At 42.7% G+C, this 25,104-nt stretch overlaps 1 protein-coding gene and 1 gene segment (V, D, J or C); both read right to left on the bottom strand.

Moving 5' to 3' along the window:
- Positions 1-4,733: 4,733 nt before the first annotated feature.
- On the bottom strand, positions 4,734-5,301 carry LOC118843604 (ubiquitin-40S ribosomal protein S27a-like). The gene has a single exon (XM_036751310.1). It carries the CDS (start codon positions 5,244-5,246, stop codon positions 4,776-4,778), a length of 471 nt encoding a protein of 156 aa, XP_036607205.1. The 5' UTR covers positions 5,247-5,301; the 3' UTR covers positions 4,734-4,775.
- A 782-nt stretch (positions 5,302-6,083) lies between these two features.
- On the bottom strand, positions 6,084-13,442 carry LOC118842710. The segment is given in 2 exon segments: positions 6,084-6,550; positions 13,388-13,442. Coding segments are annotated over 2 exon segments (516 nt in total).
- Between the last annotated feature and the right edge of the window lie 11,662 nt (positions 13,443-25,104).

Raw genomic sequence — 25,104 nt, 5'->3', positions numbered from 1 at the left:
AGCCTCCACAGCACTGATGGTGAAGGTGAAATCTGTCCCAGAGCCACTGCCACTGAACCGTTGCAGGGACTCCAGACTGTAGGGAGGAAGCAGCATAGATCAGGAGCTTGGGAGACTGTCCTGGTTTCTTCTAGTACCAGGTCATCCAGCTGCTAATGCTGGAACTGGCCTTGTAGGTGATGGTGACTATGTCTCCTGGAGCCACAGTCAGGGAGGCTGGCGTCTGAGTCAACCCCATGGCTGCCTGGGCTTCTTGGTGAGAAAAGGAGAAGAAGAAAGAGATTTCAATGCAGAATCCTGTCTAGATACAGTGAATTCAGGAGCAGTTCTCTTACCCTCAGGCTGTGTTAGAGAGAGCTCCTGGAAAACTCCTGTCTCTAAAGTGGTGGTAACCTATGGCTCATTGAAATCTTACCTTGAGGCCAGAGTAGTAGGAGCCAGAGGAGCAAGGATGGGGAGAGCATTGTGACCCTTGGAGAGTCGGAGGCAGAGAGCTCTGAGCTCACTGAGAAAGGTGGGAGATATTTGTATATCAGGCTGGGTTTTTGAAAGATCCCTTGGATATCACCATGCAAAACAGTGGTGGTCCTGTTATACCAAACTGCTCAGCGAGCAAGACATGTCACAGAGCATAAGTTTTAATTGAAGAATTTACTAGCCGGCAGCTGTCCAGAGCACAAGCAACCCAAATCAGAGTGGCCCTGAGCAGAGCTCAGGAGGAGACTTTTATAGCGAACTATTAATGGTTGAGCAAACAAAAGGGTACAGAAGCAGAGGTTCAGTGGTTGGTTAGATATTTCCATTAAGTGTATGGGTCATTGCACAAGGTTTGGGCACAAGGAACAGGGAGGTTAGCAAATGTCTGTCTTTGCATAACCTTATCCTTTTTAGCTGACAGGAACAGGCCTTGAGGGACCCCTCGAGGCCTAACTGCATTGGTGTTGCCTTATTATTTTACTTTTTGGGGGCAGGGGCCTTGAGGGGCATACCTCATGTATCTTCTTTTTTTAATTGCTGTATTAAATGCACCTGCCTTAGCCTGGACATAGTGGTGGCCGTGGCATGTGGCCAATTGTGGTTATAAAGTGGGTTGGGGTGGTGGCATTGGGCAGACCTCTCTGCCTTCCCAGGAGAGATCAGATGGCTCTGAGTCTAGAGACCAAGAATCGACAAGTGTCTGTGCAAAGAAAAGAATTAAGAAAGAAGGTAAGAATGGACCAAAGAAAGGAAGGAAGGAAAGAAGGAAGGGAGTAAGGAAGCAAGGAAGAAAGAAAAGATCTGAGGTGGAGGGCTGGGCAACAGAGAATACCAAGATTAGGAGGCCAGTTGAGAGGATTATAGCCTCACCATAACACCAGAGACTTAGTTGATCAAGTGGGAATATTCAATGAGTGTTCAAGGTGGGGTTTCCCAGGGCTTATAGATGAATGGGACCCCAATTCTTTTGGGGTAAGGGGCAAAGGTCTCCACCTGGGTGCCCACCCTTTCAGTAGCACCTGAAGTGGCAGTACAAGGTGGGGGAAGCCAGCCAGCCTCTGCCCTGGGTGAGCCCACCATTCTCTGTTCTGGTTGCAGATCCTTATTTACTACATAACTTTGGCAAGTTGGCTTATCTCTGTTTGCCCCAACTGTCTGATCTGTAAAGAGAAAAATAATAATGATAGCCACTTCCATAGGTTGTTGTTGTGAGATTGTGAAGTACTTTAGCATGCTGAGCACTATATTACTATCATTTCTTTATTTGAATGTGATTATTCTATACCTGATGACTCTAAAGTGGTTTTAAAATGCCAAGGGTAATAAGACAAATGCTTTTTTATATATGTGAGAATTTGGAAATGTAAGTGAGGTCATCTGAAGTTTATTGTTGGTGTTATTATTATATTCCTAAATTGTATTGCATTCCTAAAATTCTTGGGTATTATGAAAGTGTATAGTATAGATTAAAGACATAACTTCAACATATTCATGATGAGTCAACAACCAGGTATTTGCTTTTTTTCTGAAACCCAGAATATGGGTAGTTTTAATTTGTAAGTAAAAGATAAGTGAAATATTAACTATTAGGAAATCATCAGGAAGGATATTCAAACCCTAAGTTGTGTTTAGTGAAATTTTGCTATTCGAGGTAAAAAATGTTGGGCCTGTAATATACTATTGTTTTGAGCTTTGATTACAGGGTTAGTCATGTGGATTGTCATGAAGCCAATAATAGGAAATGGCATGTGCTGTAGTCTGGGAACTGCTAACGGTGAATGTCTGTACCAAGGAAAAATTTTGTGGACCATGGTGGCATGGCCTTGTCATGATCCTCCTGAATCTATTTCCTCATGGTTCTATTTCCTTTTAGAAAAGGAAAATTCCCACCTGGTTAATCCTGAGCCTTGCTTTTAACAGCTTGTGACTACATGATTAACTGTCAGATATGACTCATGCCTGGAATCAAACATAGCTTAGGGAGTTTTTCCCTTCTGTTATGATATAGGACATTGTTACAACTATGTCTCCCCTTTTCCTTTTACAGCAAATTTCTATAATCAAGAAGTTTTGTAAATGCAATGCTAAATCTATTAAATAATAGACTGATACTGGAACATTTCTGAGTTATTATAATAGGAGGCAAGTATAAATATCTTATAATTTAACCTATATTTATGGTCAAATGATAATATAGGGATGATATCCTCTTAAGGCAGAAAAGATTGGACCTGGATGTAATGTGATAGCTTTTTAATTTGATGGAATAGTAAATTTTGAGAAAAGCAACAAGATTAGACTGTTTTCTCTAAGAACTATAAAGAGATGTGTGTGATTGGCTTCCAAAACTCATCTCTAATGGAAATTCAAGCTTTGAGCATGTTTTGGTGATAAGTTTTCAAAGTTGGATTTTCCACATATGTTGTCATGGATAATGGTGTGTGGGTCTGAGACCACTATTGCCATTAAAAATAGAGAGAGATTGTTCTTGAGAAAAGGCAAAAAGGAATTTATTGCTTTGTTATGAGAAAGGACACACCCCAGCGTGGCCCAAGAGAGTGTCAGTAGGTGTGTGTGTGTGTATGTATATGTGTGTGTGTGTGTGTGTGTGTGTGTGTGTGTGTGTGTGTGTGGCATACAACTCAAAGTAAGTTACATAGATCCTAAAGCAGGGTTCCTCCCACCCTCCCCACTGGCTCCTCTTCCCATCGACTGGGTTTGGAGCTCACATTGTAAACGCAGAATCTTTTCCCAGCGGCAGAGAACAAAGAACAAAAAGACAGGTGTGAGACCAGAGACTAGTGTTCAGTAAAAAGGGAGTCAAAGCGTCACAAACAACACCTTACAGGTGTCTGTCTCCTGATGTAATTTCTTATCTGTACTTTCTCAGCAGAGCAGTTTCTAAATATATAGAAGGGCTGCAGGGTGGGGGTGGATTGCAGGAGAGGTAATGTCTTGTCCCATACTGAGGGTGCTTCATTATTTCAGCATTCCCCTCAATGATAAAGAAAGTGAAATTATTTTCCCATTATTAAAGTATCACCCTGATAATTTTAAAAGGTAGAAGAACTCATTTTATGGTTGCACCCAGAAATTTTTTAAAGATTCTTTATCAGGTGCAGGACTTAGGTGAGGATAGAAATAGCAAATGGCACATAAACTGAAATTCTTTGAAGTTTCAAAATTGGAGAACCAAATTTAAGCAAATGTATTAAATTATACAAAGTCAGAGTTATCTAGGAACGTCTAGATTTGGAGCCAGAGAAGCAGAATCCCCTTCAGAGCTGTCCTGAGAATAAAGCCTGGTGCTGAAGCAAAGACACCTGGGGACCAGATGACTACATGAGACATCTAGGACTCAAAAAGTGCTGATTCAATGGACATTGAGAATGGGTTACTGGGATACAAGGAGACTTGATGTTAGTTAACATGGGTGATAAAGATTGCATTGTTTGCATGGTTTATGTCTAAGTTTTCTTGGTTCCCTTGGTGGCATGTAAATCTCCCTTCCCAAAACTAGTCTATTATGACTTTTCTGAGTAGTTTAATCTGTAGCTGACTTAATGTAATTATGCAGTTATGGGAATTGTGAGAAAAACTTTATTGCACTGTTTGAATTTAGGCCTGTGTGGCTGGGAAACTGAACCATTTCTATGTATCTTTAACCAAGGACCTATGTTATGCTGATCACAAACTCAGATCCAAAGACTGATACAAGGAGTACTCTCTCAATTATCACCTCACATGTTTTCTAAGGGCTGCTACCAGGTCCTTCTGACAACTCCCACAGCTGCCAACTTGTGTGTGTAATCTCCTGGACCACCTGTAGATGGCCTGCTCCTAGTGGACCTCTGAACATATTGGAGGCCTTACCCTTTGGCTTAGTAAGGGCTGGAAGAAGGTACCATCTGAGGCAGATGACTCCTTCGAGAATCCAGACCAGGACTGCAAGAAGAAGGGCTCCAGATCCCTACATGCCAGTGGCCATTTGCCCATATCTCTTGGCTGCACTAGCTTTCCTTTTGGTTTGCTTTGGGTATGTGATTTTTCATTCACTTTGACCCTCTTTCTTCCTACCTCTGGCTCCCTTTTGGTCTCCTTCTTTACTTGCTTTTGGATGCGTTGCAATGGCTGCTCATCACTCTGAGCAGTCAGTCACCCACCTGCCCCTGCCTGAATCCTCCAGTGGGTAAGCTCCTTCTCCAGTCCTGGCTGGTACACAATGTTCCCTCCCCCAAAGGAATGGAGAGCACCAATTTTTTTTTAATAGTTGACTTTTTTTATTAACACATATACATTTACTTGTCTTCTGGCTTGTTGAAGCAGTAGGTTAGACAGCACTTGACACAATAATGTCTGTCAAAATGGCTAGCCATAAAGACTCCAGCACCACATTCATTAGTAGGGCACTCTCGTCGAAGGCAGCTAATCTTGCCATTCTCATCAACCCTATAGTACTTCAGAACAGCAAGCTTAACCTTCTTTCTCTTGTGCTTGTTCTTTTTGGAAGTGGTGTAAGACTTCTTCTTTTTCTTCTTGGCACCACCATGAAGTCTCAGAACAAGATGAAGGGTAGACTCCTTCTGAATGTTATACTCAGACAAAGTACGCCCATCTTCCAGTTGCTTGCCCGCAAAAATCAATCTTTGTTGATCAGGGGGAATACCTTCCTTATCTTGTATCTTGGCCTTGACATTTTCAATAGTATCGGACGGCTCGACCTCAAGGGTGATGGTCTTCCCCGTCAAAGTCTTCACGAAGATCTGCATCGTGGCACTGGGTCCACCCGCTGATGGCGGATCCGAAAGAGAGACCGCCCCGCCAACTCACCGAGAGCACCAATTTTGAGCTGGGAATATTGACTTCCATCAATCAGGTCCTTTGCTCTCTCATGCTACCATCATCCCTGGGTATGTTTTTCATGTGTGGCACCTCCCTTTCTCAGACTCTGTCTCCTTTGTGGACTGGTCTGTGCACCGTCATTCATGTGGTTCCTGACTTCTAAGATTTTATGGATCTGAGACTAGTCTGGTCCCCTTGACGCCATATGTTCTTGTGGCTGGGAATGCTAAGTCTCCGACCCCCTCTCAGATCCAGCTCCGTTGCCACTGCCATACTGTCCAGGCCTTGACCCTCATCATGAGGAGGGCAATATCCTGGCCTCTACAGGAATAGGGAAAAGAGGCCTGATATCCTCAAATAAGTTTTTCAGGAATCTGTCCTGACAGATGACAGACATGAATGATTGGATAGCTAGAGTGAGTTCCCAGAGTAAGGAGAGTGACTGCATCTGTGCTTTGGATTGAGTTTTCTCAAGAACTGTAGGGACTGTTACATGCACCTTGTCTATGCTGGCTGTCTGTTTAGGCCTGGGGAGAAGCAGCCAGAGGTGAGAGTCCAGGCCTGTTCCCCTGTTTACTGTTTTCTCTTAAATACTAGCTCAGGGGGAGGTGATTGGGGTAGGGAGCAGAGGGCAGTATAAAGGATGAGATCAGCTTCTGGAAGCAGCCCCCATGAGAAGGTTTGTGGTCCTTGGCTAAAGCTTACCAGCAGAAGATTCTTTCTCTTCCTCCTTTTTCTTTCTCTTCTGAATCTTTCTACCTCAACTAGAGCCCCTGGCATAAGTGGCTCCTGCAGCAGAGCTGAATGAGGCCCAGTTCTCCCCTGAGGGCAGTGGTTGGCCTAAGCCTGTGACTCTGGGACAGCAGCTGCTCCCGTATGTTGAAGGGCTGAGCAGCCTGAGGGGGTTTTTGTTCAGGGCTGAAACACTGTGGGAATGGATAGTTATATGCTTTCAAACAGTAATAATGTGCAGCATCCTCAGCCTCCACACCACTGATGGTGAAGGTGAAATCTGTCCCAGAACCACTGCCACTGAACCGGGCAGGGACCCCAGACTGCAGGGAGGAAGCAGCATAGATCAGGAGCTTGGGAGACTGTCCTGGTTTCTGCTGGTACCAGGACATATAGTTGCTAATGCTGGAACTGGCCTTGCAGGTGATGGTGACTGTGTCCCCTGGAGCCACAGCCAGGGAGTCTGGTGTCTGGGTCATTACGATGGCTGCCTGGGCTTCTTGGTGGGAAAAGGAGAAGAAGAAAGAGATTTCAGTGAAGAATCCTGTGCAGACACAGTGAATTCAGTAGTTTCCTTTCCCTCAGGCTGTGTCAGAGATGCCCAAGGGATAACTCCCTCTCTTTCTAAAGTGGTCCCAACCTAGGGCTCATTGGGAGTCTTACCTTGAGGCCAGAGTAGTAGAAGCCAGAGTGGTAAGGATAGGGAGAGCATTGTGACTGTTGCAGAGCTGGAGGCAGAGGGCTCTGAGCTCAGTGAGAAAGGTGGGAGATATTTGTACGTCAGGCTAGGTTTGTGAAAGGTCCCTTGGAGATCACCATGCAAAACAGTGCTGGTCCAACCTCAACTCTAGGACCCCAGCAGTGGTTACATGCACATGGAGGGAGTGGCCCAATTGTATTTCCTTGAAGGTGTGACCTCACATGGTCTCTTTTTTATTGCCATATTAAATGTATCTCCCTTAGGCTGGACATGGTTTGTGGCAGGTGGCCAATTTCAGTTACAAACAGGGGCAGGCCTCTCTACCTTTCCAGGAGCGATCAGATGTCTCTGGGTCTAGAGACCAAGAGTTGACAAGTGTTTATGCCATGAATAGAATCAAGAAAGAAAGAGAGAAAGAAAGAAAGGAACTGAGTTAGAAATAAAATTAAGACTGAGTAACCAACATATTTAAAAACATCTAAGGGCCCAGGGTTAGATGAAATGGAGGTGGAGGAGACTTTGGAGATTCTTTGGTTTAGTAGGTGGTGTGGGGAGAATGTGTCCTTTGTCTTGTTGTGGAGCTAGGAGATGTTTATTCTTCTCTTCTGTATTTCTGTTATATCTTTTTAAAAGCTAAAAAGAAAAGAAAGGATTAGTGGTCTCACCCTGTCATTTTCTAGATGGGAAACTGAGGCCAAAAGCAGTGAAATGTTTATTCAGATGACTTTTTCCTACTAAAGTCCATCATCTTTCCTCCCCTCAGAAAGTTTCCATGCCAATCAATAGTGGGATCAAACCTGTTGCATCTGCAGTATTTCCAGCCTGGTTAGACAGAGAGATCCAGTCAGAAACCAATTTGGAAGGGGAAGACCCTTAGGGTTTCTGGCCAGAACACAAAGAATTAGTATTTACACTCAGTCTGAGCTATCAAAACCCAAACAGTGGCAGCTTGGGCTGGGACCCATTATTGTCCAATGATTGAGAGCCAGAGTGATTTGGATTTGTCAGAGGCAAGTATCTCTATTTGAATCTGAATGGGCTTTATCAAAGACTCTTTTTCCAGAACTCAATCTCAAGCAATTTATATTCCTTTGGTCAGAGCACCCAAATGCAAGTTTATGATTCCCCATGGGGAGGAAGGGAGGGAGGAAGGGAGGAAGAAAGGAAGGCAGAAAGGAAGGAATGGAGGCAGTAATGCAGGAAAGGAAGAAGGAAGGAGCATCACCTAACTGGAAATGGAGCTAGACCCCCAGTGGAGCAGTTCCTCTTCCTCACAGATTGTTGTCCCTCCTTCACTCTTGAAGAGACCAATGGCATCAGGAGAATGACATCTTGACTTGCTAGTGAATTGGATTTAAGTGAGGCAGGGCTGTGCAAAGTCACCAGCCTCACTCTCTCTTCCAGAGCCATTTGGATCCAGTGGCAAGACATAAATGAAGCCAACTGGAGATGGCCCCTGAGACCTGAGAAAGAGAAATGAAAAACTGAGACCTGGGAGAGACCTCTCTCCCACTGAATCTCAGACCATCACACCCATTGCACCTATCATCTTGATCTATGTCTTGCCACTGGACTCTGGTGACTTTGGAGGAAAGAGTGAAGATGATGACTTTACACAGCTCTGCCTCACTTAAATCCAATTCACTTTGTGTGAGGTAGTGAGAAAATAAAAGCTGAAGACTTCACAGGGAATATACCTATGTATAAATATATCTATATCTATTCAATTCTATACTTAGAAATGTTTAAAAATGAAGAAATAGGGAAATAGGAAGTGGAAAAATTCTGAGACCGTGATAGCCTGATTGCTCAGACTCTGGGAAAGTTTTTGGTTTTTTTTTTTTTTTTTTTTACCCTGAAATATTTTGTTTTTTCTTCTAGTTCTGATTTAAAGTTTTGGCAAATAAGAATAGGGTCACTGTGACCTGATTGCCTTTACTGTAAAAGTACTGTAGAAGAATGGAGAGGGTCTCCCCCTCCCCTTATCTTATTCTCCTTCTTTAGATTCATAGATGTCGCCTCAGTTGTAATCATCAAGTAAGGGAATGGGCATTGGAGTTTCTGTGCCTTGATTTCCTGGTTCCTTGTCTAGTTTTTCATGCTCAGATTGTAAGCCTGCCTCCCAGCCAATGGTGAGAAGGGTCAGAGGTGTGCGGGAATTGTCTTGCATTAGGTATAACTATTGATGCTTTGCCTCTTGTATGGGGCCTCCCTTGCTAGGTCTGTTCTGGCAGAGGATGCCCTATTCTCGCGAGAATTGAATAAAATTTTATTTCTGTTCCCACCCTGAGATGACTCCTTATTTCAGTGTCCAACTCTTCATGACCCCATTCTGGGGTTTTCTTGGCATAAATACTGGTATGGTTTGTCATATTCTTCTCTAGCTCATTTTACAGATGAGGAAACTGAGGCAAAGAGGGTTAAGTGACTTGCCCAGGGTCACAGGGTTAGTAGCTGTGTAATTCCAGGCCCTGCATTCTTTCTCCTGTGCCATCTACCTGCCCTAAATTGTTTTGTTTGTATGGAGCCCAACAAATGCTAAAAGTGAATTGTTGTTTAGTTTTTTCAATTATGTCTGAATTTTGTGGCCCCGTTTAGGGTTTTCTGGCAAAGATCCAGGAATGGTTTAACATTTCCTTCTCCAGCTCATTTTTGTAGATGAGGAAACTGAGGCTAAGAGGGTTAAATGACTTGGCCAGGGTTGCACACCTAGTAAGTATCTGAGGCCAAATTTGAACTCAGGAAGATGAGTCTTCCTGATTTCCTGCCCCCAGAAGCTATCAAATCTGCCACCTAAACCAGCTTTAAAGTAGACTTTTCAGGATACTTTCTCCCTGCCCCTCCCCTAACCTCCTTTCTTACAGTTCTTTTCTCCCCTGCCTTTTCTTAATCCCCCCTTTTTTTTATTACATTAATACATATATGTTCCATGTATTTCCAAGCATTTGCATGACTTAGCATAATAAAAAAATGATTGTTATTTTGTCCAGCTCAGTAAAATAATTTTTTGGTAGTTCGATTGTTATGGCACTGAATAGATAGATTAATTTAGGTAAAATTGTCATTTTTATTATATTAGCTCGGCCTAATCATGAGCAACTGATATTTTTCCTTTTATTTAGATCTGATTTTATTCGCGTGAAAAGTGTGTCATAGTTATGTTCATATAGGCCGTAGGTTTGTCTTGGCAAATAGACTCCCAAATATTTTATAGTGCCTACGGTAACTTTGAATGGAATTTCTCTTTCTATCTCTTGCTGTTGGGCTTTGTCAGTAATGTATAGGAATGCTGAGGATTTATGTGGGTTTATTTTATATCCTGCAACTTTGCTAAAGTTGTTTATTATTTTGAGTAGTTTTCTACTTGATTCTCTAGGATTCTTTAAATAAATTATCATATCATCTGCAAAAAGTGATAATTTAGTTTCTTCTTTTCCTATTCTAATTCCTTCAATTTCTTTTTCTTCTCTTATTGCTACAGCTAAAGTTTCTAGTACCAAATTGAATAATAGGGGTGATAATGGACATCCTTGTTTCACCCCTGATCTTATTGGGAATGCATCTAGCTTATCCCCATTACAAATAATGCTTGTTGATGGTTTTAGGTAGATGCTATTTATACTATTGTGCCATAAGAAATGGGAATGATACGGACTTCGTAACAACCTGGAAAAACCTACACAACATAATGCTGAGTGAGCGGAGCAGAGCCAGGAGAACATTGTACACAACCACAGATATATGGATTCTGTGAGGACCAACCCTGACAGACTTTGCTCTTCTCAGCAACGTAAGGTGCAAGGATAATTCCATGGGACTCACGATGGAGAATGCTATCTTCATCCAGAGAAAGAACTGTGAGGTTTGAATGCAGATTGAGGTGCACTTCATGCGGGCCTTTTTTCTTCTCTTTTGTTTTTGTTTTTGGGGTTTTTTTTTTGGTTCTGTCTCTTCTTTCTCATGATGCATTCCATTGGTCATAATTCTTCTCCACAACTTGACTAGTGTATAAATTAATTTAATGCAAAATTATACATGGTAGTTATATGAGATTCCATGCCATCTTGGGGAAGGAGGGGGGAGGGAAGGGAGAAAATATGGATCTCAAAATTATGTAGAACCGTGTGTTGTAAACTAAAAATAAAAAAAAAATAGAAAAAAGAATGATTGTACATGAAACTGGTAATCTACTATGCACAACCTGTTATTCCTTTCAAATATACAACAAAGGTATCAGGTAAATTTCTTGTTTTTTCTACCCTCCTTCCTTTATTGTTCTTTTCCGTCACATTTTCCTTGGAAGCCTTACGGAAGTTAAGCATGGTTATCCCCAATGCTGATGGTCCAGTTCTCTGGGAAGATGAAGAGTGGCTACCAAGGAGTGACAAAGAAAGGATATCTAATTTTGCCTGAAAGTTAGGTTCGCAGAGTGAGGAGGGAGACTGGAGAGAGACTGAGTTGGCTCAAGAGGTTTAGGGACTGTTCCACCCAGGTTGTCTATCCTGGGTTTTTTTTAGGGCTGGGGAAAAGCAGCCAGAGCTAAGAGTCCAGGCCCATTCCCCTGAGTCATTTACAGTTTCCTCTTAAACATCAGCTTAGGGTGAGGAAATTGGGGGAGGGAGCAGAGGGCAGAGCAAAGGATGAGATCAGCTTCTGGAAGCAGTCCCCATGGGAAGGTTTGTGGTCCTTAGTGTTAAACCTGAAAATTTGGTTGAAGGAAACAACAGAGCTAGGTGATAGAAAAATCCATGTTGTTTATTATTTTACCTTAAAGCATAGTGGAGCTAGCTTACTTGTACGTACAAGGAGTCAGAGCGTAAAACTCTGGCTGCCTGAACAAAGCAATGAGAAAACTTATATACGTTATTTTAGCAGAGCTAGCAAGCCTGTATTACCTCATTTTTTATGACCCCCATGTATGTTTAACCATGATACAACAATAGGATTTTCCTTAATGGAATAGAGTTGTAAAGGATGTTGACAAAAGTCAGTTGAAACTACAGCCCAGCGTCTCTGTGTCTCATTACATTCCATAACACAGTATATACCTGTAGAATATTAAGCAAGGTAATCTCTCTTGGGGTTAGGGTAATGTCCTTAATGATCTGGCTTTGTTGACAGAGGTAAGGGTATTGCCTGAACAAACTTTTAGAGAGAACTGTGATACCTGAGTAGCCAGCTATTGCTAGAAAAACCCTGCCCCCAGCCTCTAACTGCAAACCCCAGTCTGCATAAGAAAAAAACAGACTGAGGTCCGAGTGTCCCGGGCCCCTTAGACATTTCCAAGGAATGTAAGCTAATTACCAGGAAAGCCTAACGATCTTCCTTTGTCTAACTGAGTGGGCTGAGAGACAACTCTGTCTCTCGCCTCAACAAACCCAGCTGGAGCATCACTCGGTCTGCCTATGGCCTTGAAGGATGAAAGCCTCAGCCCCAGATATTCCTTTGAATTATATGACTTCTGCCTTATCTTGAGCCTTCCTTGTTGTGGGAGTTATGGCAAGATGGACACAGGGATCCTGGGTTGTAATTTCAGGTGACACTTTGTCAACTATCTGATATGTTGTATTTACAATCTATTCAGGAGGTTCCTCTAACGTATTGTGGTCATAAAAAGTGAAATAACACAGGCTTGCTGAGTCTGCAAAGTAATATATGTAAACTTCAAGAGATAATTAAGCACTGAATTCTGTATTGTCTATATAAACTACCCTCTCCCTTTAAACGTGGCCATTGACTTGGGAAGACCCCAGTGGCCGCCGGCTAATAAACTTCTCCATTCAAAACTTATACTCTGTGGCGTGTCTCACTCGCTTCTGGTATAACAGAACAAAGAAGCCCAGGTCCTGGATCTTCATCCAGTTACTCATTAATGGAGGCTCTGGGTCTGGTTGAAATTAGAAATGATATAAAATAGTATAATATTTTCCACATTAGCTAAAGCTTACCAGGCAGAAGATTCTTTCTCTTCCTCCTTTTTCTTTCTCTTCTGAATCATTTTACCTCACCCAGGGCCCCTGGGACAAGTGGCTCCTGCAGCAGAGCTGAATTAGGCCTAATTCTCCCCTGAGGGCAGTGGTTGGCCTAAGCAGGTGACTCTGGGGCAGCAGCTCCTCCCCTATGCTGAAGAGCTGAGCAGCCTGAGGAGGTTTTTGTTCAGGTCTGAAACACTGTGCCAAGGGAGCACTATTATATTGCAAACAGTAATAATGTGCAGCATCCTCAGCCTCCACACCACTGATGGTGAATGTAAAATCTGTCCCAGAGCCACTGCCACTGAACCGGGCAGGGACCCCAGACTGTAGGGAGGAAGCAGTATAGATCAGGAGCTTTGGAGACTGTCCTGGTTTCTGCTGGTACCAGGCCATCCACTTGTTAATGCTGGAACTGGCCCTGCAGGTGATGGTGACTGTGTCCCCTGGAGCCACAGCCAGGGAGTCTGGTGTCTGGGTCATCACAGTGGCTGCCTGGGCTTCTTGGTGAGAAAAGAAGAAGAAAGAGATTTCAGTGAAGAATCTTGTTTAAATACAGAGAATTCAGTAGTTCCCTTTCCCTCAGGCTGTGTCAGAGATGCCCCAGGGATAACTCCCTCTCTTTCTAAAGTGGTCCCAACCTATGTCTCATTGGGAGTCTTACCTTGATGCCAGAGCAGTAGAAGGCAGAGGAGCAAGGATGGGGAGAGCATTGTAACTCTTGCCGAACTGGAGGCAGAGGGCTCTGAGCTCAGTGAGAAAGGTGGGAGACATTTGTATGTCAGGCTGGGTTTGTGAAAGGTCCCTTGGAGATCACCATGCAAAACAGTGCTGGTCCAACCTCAAATCTAGGACCCCAGGAGTGGTTACATGTACATGGAGGGAGTGGCCTAACTGTATTTCCTTGAAGGTGTGAGTTCACATGGTCTTTTTTTTATTGCTGTATTAAATGTATCTCTCTTAGGCTGGATATGGTTTGGGGCAGGTGGCCAATTTCAGTTACAAACAGGGGCAGGCCTCTCTACCTTCCCAGGAGAGATCAGATGTCTCTGGGTCTAGAGACCAAGAGTTGACAAGTGTTTATGCAAGGAATAGCATTAAGAAAGAAAGAGAGAGAGAAAGAAAGGAACTGAATTAGAAATAAAATTAAGACAGTGGAACCAAGCGATTTAAAGACATCTAAAGGCCCAGGCTTAGATGAAATGGAGGTGGAGGAGACTTTGGAGATTCTTTGGTTTAGTAGGTGGTGTGGGGAGAATGTGTCCTTTGTCTTGTAGTGGAGCTAGGAGATGCTTATTCTTCTCTTCTGTATTTCTGTTATATCTTTTTAAAAGCTAAAAAGAAAAGAAAGGATTGGTGGTCTCAATCTTTCATTTTCTAGATGGGGAAACTGAGGCCAAAAGCAGTGAAATGTTTATTCAGGTGCCTTTTTCCTACTAACGTCCATTGTCGTCTTTCCTCCACTCAAAAAGTTTCCATGCCAATCAACAATGGGATCAAACCTGTTGCATCTGCAGTATTTCCAGCCTGATGAGACAGAGAGGTCCAGTCAGAAACCAATTGGAAGGGGAAGACCCTCAGGGTTTCTGGCAAGAACAGAAAAATTTGTATATACACTTAGTCTGAGCTATCAAAACCCAAACTGTGGCAACTGGGGCTGGGACTTATTATTGTCCAATGATTGAGAGCCAGAGTGATTTGGATTTGTCAGAGGAAGTGTCTCTATTTGATTCTGAATGGGCTTTATCAAAGGCTGGTTTTCCAGAACTCAGTCTCAAGCAATTTATATTCCTTTGGTCAGAGCACCCAGATACAAGATTATGATTTCCCATGGGGAGGAAGGGAGGGAGGAAAGGAGAGAGGAAGGGAGAAAGGAAGAAATGGAGGAAGTAATTCAGGAAAGGGAGAAGGAAGGAGCATTGCCTAACTGGAAATGGAGCTGGTCCCCCAGCGGAGCAGTTCCTCTTCCTCTTCCTGACAGGTTGTTGTCCCTCCTTCACTCTTGAAGAGACCAATGACATCAGGAGGATGACATCTTGACTTGCTAGTGAATTGGATTTAAGTGAGGCAGGGCTGTGCAAAGTCATCAGCCTCACTCTCTCTTCCAGAGCCATTTGGATCCAATGGCAAGACATAAATGAAGATGACTGGAGATGGCCCCTGAGACCTGAGAAAGAGAAATGAAAAACTGAGACCTGGGAGAGACCTCTCTCCCACTGAATCTCAGACCATCACACCCATTGCACCTATCATCTTGATCTATGTCTTGCCACTGGATTTTGATGACTCTGGAGGAAAGAGTGAGGCTGATGACTTTACACAGCTCTGCCTCACTTAAATCCAATTCACTTTGTGTGAGGTAGGGAGAAAATAAAAGTTGAAGACTTCACAGGGAATATACTTATGTATAAATATATATATATCTATTCAATTCTATACTTAGAAATGTTTAAAAATGAAGAAATAGGGAAATAGGAAGTAAAAAAAATTCTGAGGCTGTGATAGCTTGATTGCTCAGACTCGAGGAAAGTTTTTTTCTTTTTACCCTGGAACATTTTGTTCTTTCCTCTGGTTCTGGTTTAAAGATTTGCTAAGTACGAATAGGGTCACTGTGACCTGCTTGCCTTTACTGTAAAAGTACTGTAGAAGAATGGAGAGGTTCTCCCCTCTCCTTATCTTTTTTAAAATTTTTTAATTTTTTTTTAATATATTTAGTTTTCAGCATTAATTTTCATGAGAGTTTGAATTACAAATTTTCTCCCCATTTCTACCCTCCCCCCCACTCCAAGATTGTGTATATTCTGGTTGCCCCATTCCCCAGTCAGCCCTCCCTTCTGTTACCCCATTCCCTTCCCATCCCATTTTCCCTTCCTTTCTTGTAAGGCAAGATAAATTTCTATGCCCCATTGCCTGTGTATCTTATTTTCTAGTTGTATGCAAAAACTTTTTTTTTATTTTTGAACATCTGTTTTTAAAACTTTGAGTTCCAAATTCTCTCCCCTCTTCCCTTCCCACCCATCCTCCCTATGAAGTCAAGCAATTCAACATAGGCCACATGTGTATCATTATGTATAACCCTTCCACAATACTCATGTTGTGAAAGACAAACTGTATTTTGCTCCTTCCCAACCTATCCCCCTTTATTGAATTTTCTCCCTTGACCCTGTCCCTTTTCGAAAGTGTTTGTTTTTGATTACCTCCACCCCCATCTGCCCTCCCTTCTATCATCCTGCCTTTTTTATCTTCTTCCTCCTTCTTTCCTGTGGGGTAAGATACCCAATTGAGTATGTATGGTTGTAACCAGAATGGACTTTGTTTTCTTTGAATGACTCAGCTTACCTCATTGAGCTTCCCTGGACACTGGGGCTTGCTCTTCCGGGGCAGGAAGCCCAGCGACCGTGCCAGGAATCAGAGAACTTCCTGTGTGATGAGTCATGGGGCTGGTTGAGGGGAGGTGTGTTAACCTGGTCTATGCTAGGGGGAGGGGCCAAGTCAAGAACCAATTGGCCCTGGTCGTTCAGGCGGCGCTTGATGATGTCAAAAACTCTATAAGAGGGGAGAGGACAGCTTGAAGATCCTCTCTTCCTTTTCTGGTTGGAGCCAGAGACGCCTACAGCCGAAGCTGAGCTGCCGGTAGCAGAGCTGACTGGAAGTTAGTGGGTATTCTTCTTACTGTAGAGGGGAAGCATGTATACGATTTTGCCTTATACTATCTCGCTTCTCTGTGGCCTCCTGGTTACCCTTGTGAGGCTGACTTATTGGGCCTGGAAGCTTTTGATGAAAATATCAAAATGGGGATGCTGGTTTGTGGGCTTGTTACTGTGGAGTGTAAATACATGCTTTAGTTCTCCTGCCTTCTGCCTAGAGAATTCCTTATATCCTGCAGTTCTGGACCTTTTAGGAACATATGAGATTCTCTTTGAAATCATAAATTCTGCTTTCCTAATATATTTGGTGACGAGGTGGATGGGATCGCTAGATATAAGATCTCTATTCAGAAGCAGAAGAACTTCAGAGGAAGAGATGAATATCCCAGGGTGGGAGGATCCATTTTATTCCTCCTTAGCAAAACAATTGGCTAAAAAAGCCAGACCCTGTGAAAACTGGGAACCAAGGCTACAGAGAGGAGATCCTAAGGATTTGGAAAGGTGTTTACAAGAGGTTGGGATTCAGTCAGGGGCATCACTATCTAGGCAAAGCTGGATAGTGTTATCAGCCTACCGGCTAGTATATGAAAGATTGAGATTAAGTGAAAGAGATGGGGGCACTCCTACCCCACAGCAAGAAGGGGAATCTCAGATAGCAGGAGAACAAATTGCTGCTCAAGAACCCACTGACTCAGATGAGAACTTTTCTATTAATGTGGCTAGGAGCAACAGGAGGCCAAATAAGCCAAGAGTGCATCCCAACCCAGCCCAGACCAAGCCTGACTGCCTGCTTTGTCCTTGCCATGGTGGCAGGGGAAGCAAGTGGGGAGAAAATGAGACAGTGTTAGGGGCTGAGACAGAAAATGCTACTAGGGTTCAGGACATCCCTCGCACAGAAAATGGGAGATGGTTAAATACTCAGACAAGCGTTCGTCCCGTAGAGAGGAGGAGGACAGAAACCAGAGGTGGCAATTTAGTTACAAGGGAATTTCAGGAAGATTTCTCACCACAAGAGGTCACAGATATTTTGAGTAGATTCAGCCAAAGAGTACGAGAACCATTAATATCTTGGATGGTAAGGCTCAGTGATCAAGGGGCCGGTGGAATATTAGTAGATAAGAGGGACTCTATGAGATTCATAGGTATCAGCCACGATCCTCTAGTTCAGCAAGCTTTTAGGGAACATCATCAGCGAGGAGATGATGCTAGCAGGACTACTCTGTTGGCATTAGCTGCTGCGGGATGCAATAAGAGATATACTAATGATTCTATGTGGCCCACTGAGCACAGACCCTGGTATTCACTTAAAGATTGTATCATGAGACTAAAGGAGGAGGTAATGAAGACTGCTATTATGACAGGAACTGCAGACAAATATTACAATGATCCCATAGGAATCCCTCATAGGAATTTAATAATTAGGACAGCTCCCCCTGCTTATAAACAACTAATTTTGAATCTGTTACTTGGGGAAGTAGGGAGCCATCTTACAGAGGTGATAAATAAGATTTTACAGTTACATGACTTAGGAGACTGGGGAAGGGACAGATCTCGAGAGAGAAGGGTGAACAGCCAGCAAACTTGGCGCCAAAATAGAGTGACAAGAAAAGAAATGTTCACTGCTCTATTGAGAGCAGGGGTAGGTTTTGAAATGATAGATGGCATTCCAACCAATGAATTGTACAGGATGTACCGAGATAAAGGACTCGATAACAGGAGAGATAGGGAAATAAGAACTGCTCCTGCAAATGCTACAGATGGTGAACCTTTATACCCAAGTGAATCACATGCCAGGGAATATTAGGAAACAGGCCAGGCCCCAGCCCAAATTAAGGAAATACGTAAGCTGGATTGCAGACCTCACATTAACTTGACCATATATTGGAAAAATGGGTCAAGTACAGTAACTAGGGCCTTAATAGACACTGGGGCCGAGGCCACCCTTATCTATGGGAATCCAGACAAATTCAGCCATGGAACTCCTATTACCATCACAGGACTAGGAGGGACTGAAATATCAGCCAGACAAGTTAAATTGATGATGAAAATTGGACAGTTGCCCAAGAAAGAATATAGTGTGGTTATTGTGCCTATTCCTGAATACATCATTGGAATAGACATTTTGAAGGGTATGACCTTAAATTTACCTGAAGGGAAATACCAATTTGCTGTGAGGAAAATAGGCATTAATGCAGTCTTAGTGGGGAAAATCAAGATGGATCCAATCACTTTGCCCGAACCTTCTGAAGTAATTACTTTGAGGCAACATCGTGTGCCAGGTGGGCAAGATGAAATTGCCAACACTATAAGAGAATGTGTTGAGGCAGGAGTGTTAGTCCCTACAACTACTCAATGGAACAACCCTGTCTGGCCAGTCCGAAAGTCAGATGGGACATGGAGGATGACAGTAGCTTATAGACAGCTGAACAAAGTGACTCCTCCCTTGTATGCTGCTGTTCCAGACACGGTTACTTTAATAGAGAGAATACAAAAACATGAAGGGACTTGGTATGCAGTTATTGATTTGGCCAGTGCTTTCTTTACGATCCCAATAGACCCCAAGCAACGGAACCAGTTTGCTTTTACTTGGCAAGGCCGACAGTATACATTTACAAGCTTGCCACAAGGATATATTCATAGCCCAACTATTTGCCACAGGATTGTAGCTGAGCATTTGGATGAATTAAAGCTACCTGGTGTACAGCTTACACATTACATAGATGACATCATGATACAGGGAAAGAATATAAAAGAAGTGGAGGAGAGTTTAGCATTATTAATTGACCATATGAAAAGCAAAGGATGGGAAATCAACCCCGCAAAGGTTCAAGGGCCAGCTCAAACTGTAAAATTCTTGGGGATACAGTGGAATAGAGGACTGCGAGAAATTCTCCCACAAGCTCGACAAAAAATTCAGGATTTTCCCACCCCTACTAATAAGAAAGAGGCCCAAAAGTTCATAGGGCTATTTGGTTATTGGAGACACCACATCCCACATTTGGGACAAATTTAAAACCCTTGTATAAAGTCACCAGAAAAAAATATGAATTCGATTGGGGCCTTGAACAAAGTAGAGCTTTTGAGGAAGCAAAGGCTGCTATACAATTAGCCCTGGACTTATGGCCTATGCAAAATGGGCCAGTGGAGTTACAAGTGACTGTACAAGATGACTATGCAAATTGGAGTCTGTGGCAAAAACAACAGAGCCGAAGTGTACCTTTAGGCTTTTGGTCAAGGAAACTGCCCTCATCTGGAGTGCAGTATACACCTTTTGAGAAGCAGCTGTTAGCTGCTTATTGGGCTTTAGTAGAAACTGAGCAACTAACCCTGGGTCATGAAGTGATATTAAGGCCTGGAATTCCAATTATGACTTGGGTAATGAGTGCCCCAGCTTCCCACAGAATTGGACATGCAAAGAGGCAAGCATAATCAAATGGAAGTGGTATATTCAGAATAGGTCTAGAGCAGGCAAAAGTGGAGTTTCTGCTTTACATGAATCAGTGGCGAACATTGGCACTGAGAGAAATGAAAAACCCCTTGAATCTAAGCAACAGATGGTGCCATCCTTAGTGAAATGGAATAATGGGTATGATGGACTAAATGTAGAACAGAAGAAACATGCTTGGTTTACTGATGGGACAGCAAAATATTTAGGGCAGAAGAGACATTGGAAAGCAGTGGCCTATAACCTCTGTACTAGGCGAACTCTGGAAAGTTCTGGGATAGGGGGAAGTAGCCAATATGCTGAACTGATGGCAGTACATCAGGCCATCAGAATGGAGAAGGGAGTACAGTGTCATATATTTACTGATTCATGGGCGGTAGCTAATGGATTAGCTACTTGGATGCCTATGTGGAGGAATCAGAATTGGGAGATTCATGGCAAACAAGTTTGGGGTAAAGAGTTATGGAAAAATATATGGGACATGTCTTTGGTTACAGATTTGTCAGTTTTTCATGTTGATGCTCACGCGACCCTGACCACACCAGAGCGTGAGTACAATGCACATGCGGATCAACTAGCAAAGATTGCCACTGAATGTATTGTCCCTACTCCAACTCCAACTGATGACTCAGCCTTAGCAAGATGGGTCCACCAGACCGCCGGCCATTTAGGGGTCCAGGCCACCCACCGATGGGCACAGGATTGAGGTATCAGTATCTCTCATGCGTTGTTAAAACAAATAACAGAGGGGTGTTGTATATGTCAATTAGAAAAAGAACGAACTCTTCCTAGGATAGTAACTGGAGAAATAGCGAGGGGAAAAGTTCCAGCCCAAATTTGGCAGATAGATTATATTGGCCCACTACCCCAGGATAAAGGATGTAAATATGTATGTACGTGTGTTGACACCTATTCAGGTGTACTAATGGCTTGTCCTTATAAAGACGCAACTCAGAAAAACACCTGTAAAACTCTAGATATTGTAAGTTTATATTATGGAACCCCAATGCAGATTCAAAGTGACAATGGGTCACATTTCAAGGGCAAAGAAGTGAAAAGATATTGTGTGTTGAATAATATAGAATGGATATACCATATTCCATATTACCCACAAGCATCTGGGCTAATTGAAAGAATGAATGGATTGTTGAAAGAACAGCTGAGAAAATTAAGCTCTAATAATTCATATCGACATTGGAAGGATAATTTGTCTATTGCCTTACGTAATTTGAATAATAGGCCCTTAGGGGGGAGTACACCTCTAGCCAGAATGATGACCCCAAATTTGCAGATTAGAGAACAGCAAACACGTGAGATCCAAAATATTGAATTTTGGACTGTGAGGGAAGATGTCCCCCTACCATGTCCAGGAACACCTGGTTCGGCAGGATATGATTTACATTGTATAGAGAATTTTAGGTTGAATAGGAAAGAGATAAGAAAAACCCCTACTGGAGTATGTATGAGAATCCCCAAGAATCATTTTGGATGGATATTACCTAAACCAGGATTAGCAGCTCAAGGAGTATATGTATTGGCTGGAGCGATAGATTCGAATTATCAAAAAGAAATTGTTGTGACACTCCAGAATTTGGGTGAAAAACCTGTACAATTTGGTAGGAATGATAGGATAGTTCAAGTGATTATTATCCTCTGTGAAAAAATACCCTTTGTGAAAACTGACCCTCATCCCAAAATAACTACTAGAGGGGCAACAGGGGCTTGCTCCATTGATAGAATAAAGTTGGGAGCTAAGGTATGGGTAAAACGGAAGCCAGATGATATTCCAAAGGCTGCAGAAGTCATAGCCCATGGGAAGAACAACACTGTAACAGTTGTCTATTCAGGGGAAAATAATTACCAAATCGTGCCCCTGAACCATATATTTTACCGTGAATAGGGCTATAATATTAGATTCACGGATCCCACAGGTATGGCTGATGCTGGTAATTGACACAAGCCACTCAGAGGGAAGGTGACTTTGTGTGATTAATGGATGAAAGCTTGTACATCTGGGGAAAGGCTGGGGAGGACAATCCTAGTCTATCTAGGATGGGATCCTCCTGGTTTCCCTTGTACATCTGGGGAAAGGCTGGGGAGGACAATCCTGGTCTCCATCTAGGGTGGGATCCTCTTGGCTTAGTTTCCTCGTTGTGTTCCATTTAAAAAGAAACATTTCCCATCTGAGTTTGGCTCTGATATTGGATCTCTGCATAACTGAAATTTCTACTAAACTGGAGATGATTTTATTTGAAGGATAATAGCCCATACTTGACTACTCTTTTTGTTCTCTGTTTTAGTTAACCTTGTCGCTAGTTCTGTCTCCTGCAGGTTTAAGCACACTGCAGTTTCCGGTGACTGCCTAAGCACGTAGCATTCTTGGAATTCCTGCCAGCTTGCTAAAGAACTGAACTCTGGAATGGGACTCTTTGGGGCAGGGACACCTCTACATCCAATTTCAACAAGAAGAAGCTATGGAAAATGAGACCTTCACCCCTTACCCCAAGATTTTGAGCCCCAATTGTTTGAGGGCGGGGAATAATGATAGTGTTGTGTGTACTTATTTTGTGTTATCCTTGCTATATTGTTTTATTGTTATGATATTATTGATCCTATGTAATGGATGCAAAGATCTAGGGGTGGACATTTGAATTATTGATAATTATTTTGGGATGATTGATTGAAGAGATTATCTCTGCTGGGAACTAGGGGTGGATCACATTTGAATCGTAAACCAATATTTGGGAATGTCACTGAATGATATGTTTTGCTTTATTGTGAATGATATGTTTTAGTTTCCTGCATAATTGGATCACAATGTTCTAGGATATATAATTTAATTTGAATTATTATTGGATTGTGCATCCTAGAACATTGTGAGGGGTGGAGTGTTACCAGAATGGACTTTGTTTTCTTTGAATGACTCAGCTTGCCTCACTGAGCTTCCCTGGACACTGGGGCTTGCTCTTCCGGGGCAGGAAGCCCAGTGACCATGCCAGGAATCAGAGAACTTCCTGTGTGATGAGTCATGGGGCTGGCTGAGGGGAGGTGTGTTAACCTGGTCTACGCTAGGAGGAGGGGCCAAGTCAAGAACCAATCGGCCCTGGTCATTCAGGCGGTGCTTGATGATGTCAAAAACTCTATAAGAGGGGAGAGGACAGCTTGAAGGTCCTCTCTTCCTTTTCCGGTTGGAGCCAGAGACGCCTACAGCCAAAGCTGAGCTGCCGGTAGCAGAGCTGACTGGAGGCTAGTGGGTAATCTTCTTACCGTGGAGGGGAAGCATGTATACGATTTTGTCTTATACTATCTCGCTTCTCTGTGGCCTCCTGGTTACCCTTGTGAGGCTGACTTATTGGGCCTGGAAGCTTTTGATGAAAATATCAAAATGGGGATGCTGGTTTGTGGGCTTGTTACTGTGGAGTGTAAATACATGCTTTAGTTCTCCTGCCTTCTGCCTAGAGAATTCCTTATATCCTGCGGTTCTGGACCTTTTAGGCACATATGAGATTCTCTTTGAAATCATAAATTCTGCCTTCCTAATATAATGGTATTCCCTCCTCAGGTCAAATCTGATGAGAGCATGATTCACTCATTCCCCCTTACCTGACTTCTCTTCTCTTCTCTTCCTACAGAGCTGCTTTTTCTTGCCACTTTTATGCAAGATAATTTACCCCATTCTATCTCTCCCTATCTCCCTCTCTCAACATATTCCTCTCTCATCCCTTAATTTGATTTTATTTCTTTTAGATATCTTCCCTTCATTTTCAACTCACTCTGTGACCCCCCTCTCTATATACACATACATATATACATACATACATGCACATGTACATATATATACATAAACATATATATATATATATGCATATTCCCTTCAGCTACTCTAATACTGAGGTCTCATGAATCATACACATCATGTTTCCATGAAAGAATGTGAACAAAACAGTTCATCTTTAGTAAGTCCCTTGCAATTTCTTTTTATTGTTCTTTTTCTTGGTTACCTTTTCATGCTTCTCTTGATTCTTGTGTTCTATTCAGCTCTGGTCTTTTCACTGAGAAAGCTTGAAAGTCCTCTATTTTATTGAAAAGCCATATTTTGCCTTGGAGCATGATACTCAGTTTTGCTGGGTAGTTGATTCTAGGTTTTAGTCCTAACTCCATTGACCTCCGGAATATTGTATTCCAAGCCTTTCAATCTCTTAATTTAGAAGCTGCTAGATCTAGGCTTATTCTGATTATGTTTCCACAATACTCAAATTGTTTCTTTCTGGCTGCTTGCAGTATTTTCTCCTTGATCTGGGAGCTCTGGAATTTGGTGACAATATTCCTAGGAGATTTCTTTTTGGGATCTATTTGAGGAGGCGATCGATGGATTCTTTCAATTTCTATTTTACCCTGTGGCTCTAGAATATCAAGGCAGTTCTCCTTGATAATTTCTTGAAAGATGATATCTAGGCTCTTTTTTTGATCACGGCTTTCAGGTAGTCCAATAATTTTTAAAGTATCTCTCCTGGATCTATTTTCCAGGTCAGTGGTTTTTCCAATTATTTCACGTTGTCTTCCATTTTTTCATTCTTTTGGTTCCATTTGATAATATCTTGATTTCTCATAAAGTCACTGGCTTCCACTTGCTGCAATCTAATTTTATGGTAGTATTTTCTTCAGGGGTTTTTTGGACCTCCTTTTCCATTTGGCAGATTCTGCCTTTCAAGGCATTCTTCCCCTCATTGGCTTTTTGGAGCTCTTTTTCCATTTGAGTTAGTCTATTTTTTAAGGTGTTGTTTTCTTCAGTGTATTTTTCAGGATTTTTTTGGGTCTCCTTTAGCAAGTCATTGACTTGTTTTTCATTGTTTTCTCACATCCTTCTCATTTCTCTTCCCAATTTTTCCTCTACTTCTCTAACTTGCTTTTCCAAATCCTTTTTGAGCTCTTCTATGGCCTGAGACCAGTTCATGTTTTTGTTGGAGGCTTTTGGTGTAGGCTCTTTGACTTTGTTGACTTCTTCTGGCTGTGTTTTGGTCTTCTTTTTCACCAAATAAAGATTCCAAAGTCTGAGACTGAAGCTGGGTGCGTTTTTGCTGCCTCGCCTTGTTCCCAGCCAACTTACTTGACTCTTGAGTTTTTCAGTGGGGTATGACTGCTTGTAGAGTAAAGAGAACTATGTTCCAAGCTTGGGGGGATGCGCCAGCTCTGCCACAGCAGCACTCCTCCTTCCCCAAGAACCCCCAACCCAGACTGGACTTAGATCGCCAGCAGGCTCTGCACTCCTGCTCTGATCCGCCATTTAAT

Source organism: Trichosurus vulpecula, chromosome 3 (assembly GCF_011100635.1).
Source record: "Trichosurus vulpecula isolate mTriVul1 chromosome 3, mTriVul1.pri, whole genome shotgun sequence".
NCBI classification, from domain to species: domain Eukaryota; kingdom Metazoa; phylum Chordata; class Mammalia; order Diprotodontia; family Phalangeridae; genus Trichosurus; species Trichosurus vulpecula.
This window is presented reverse-complemented; position numbering and strand designations above follow the sequence as displayed.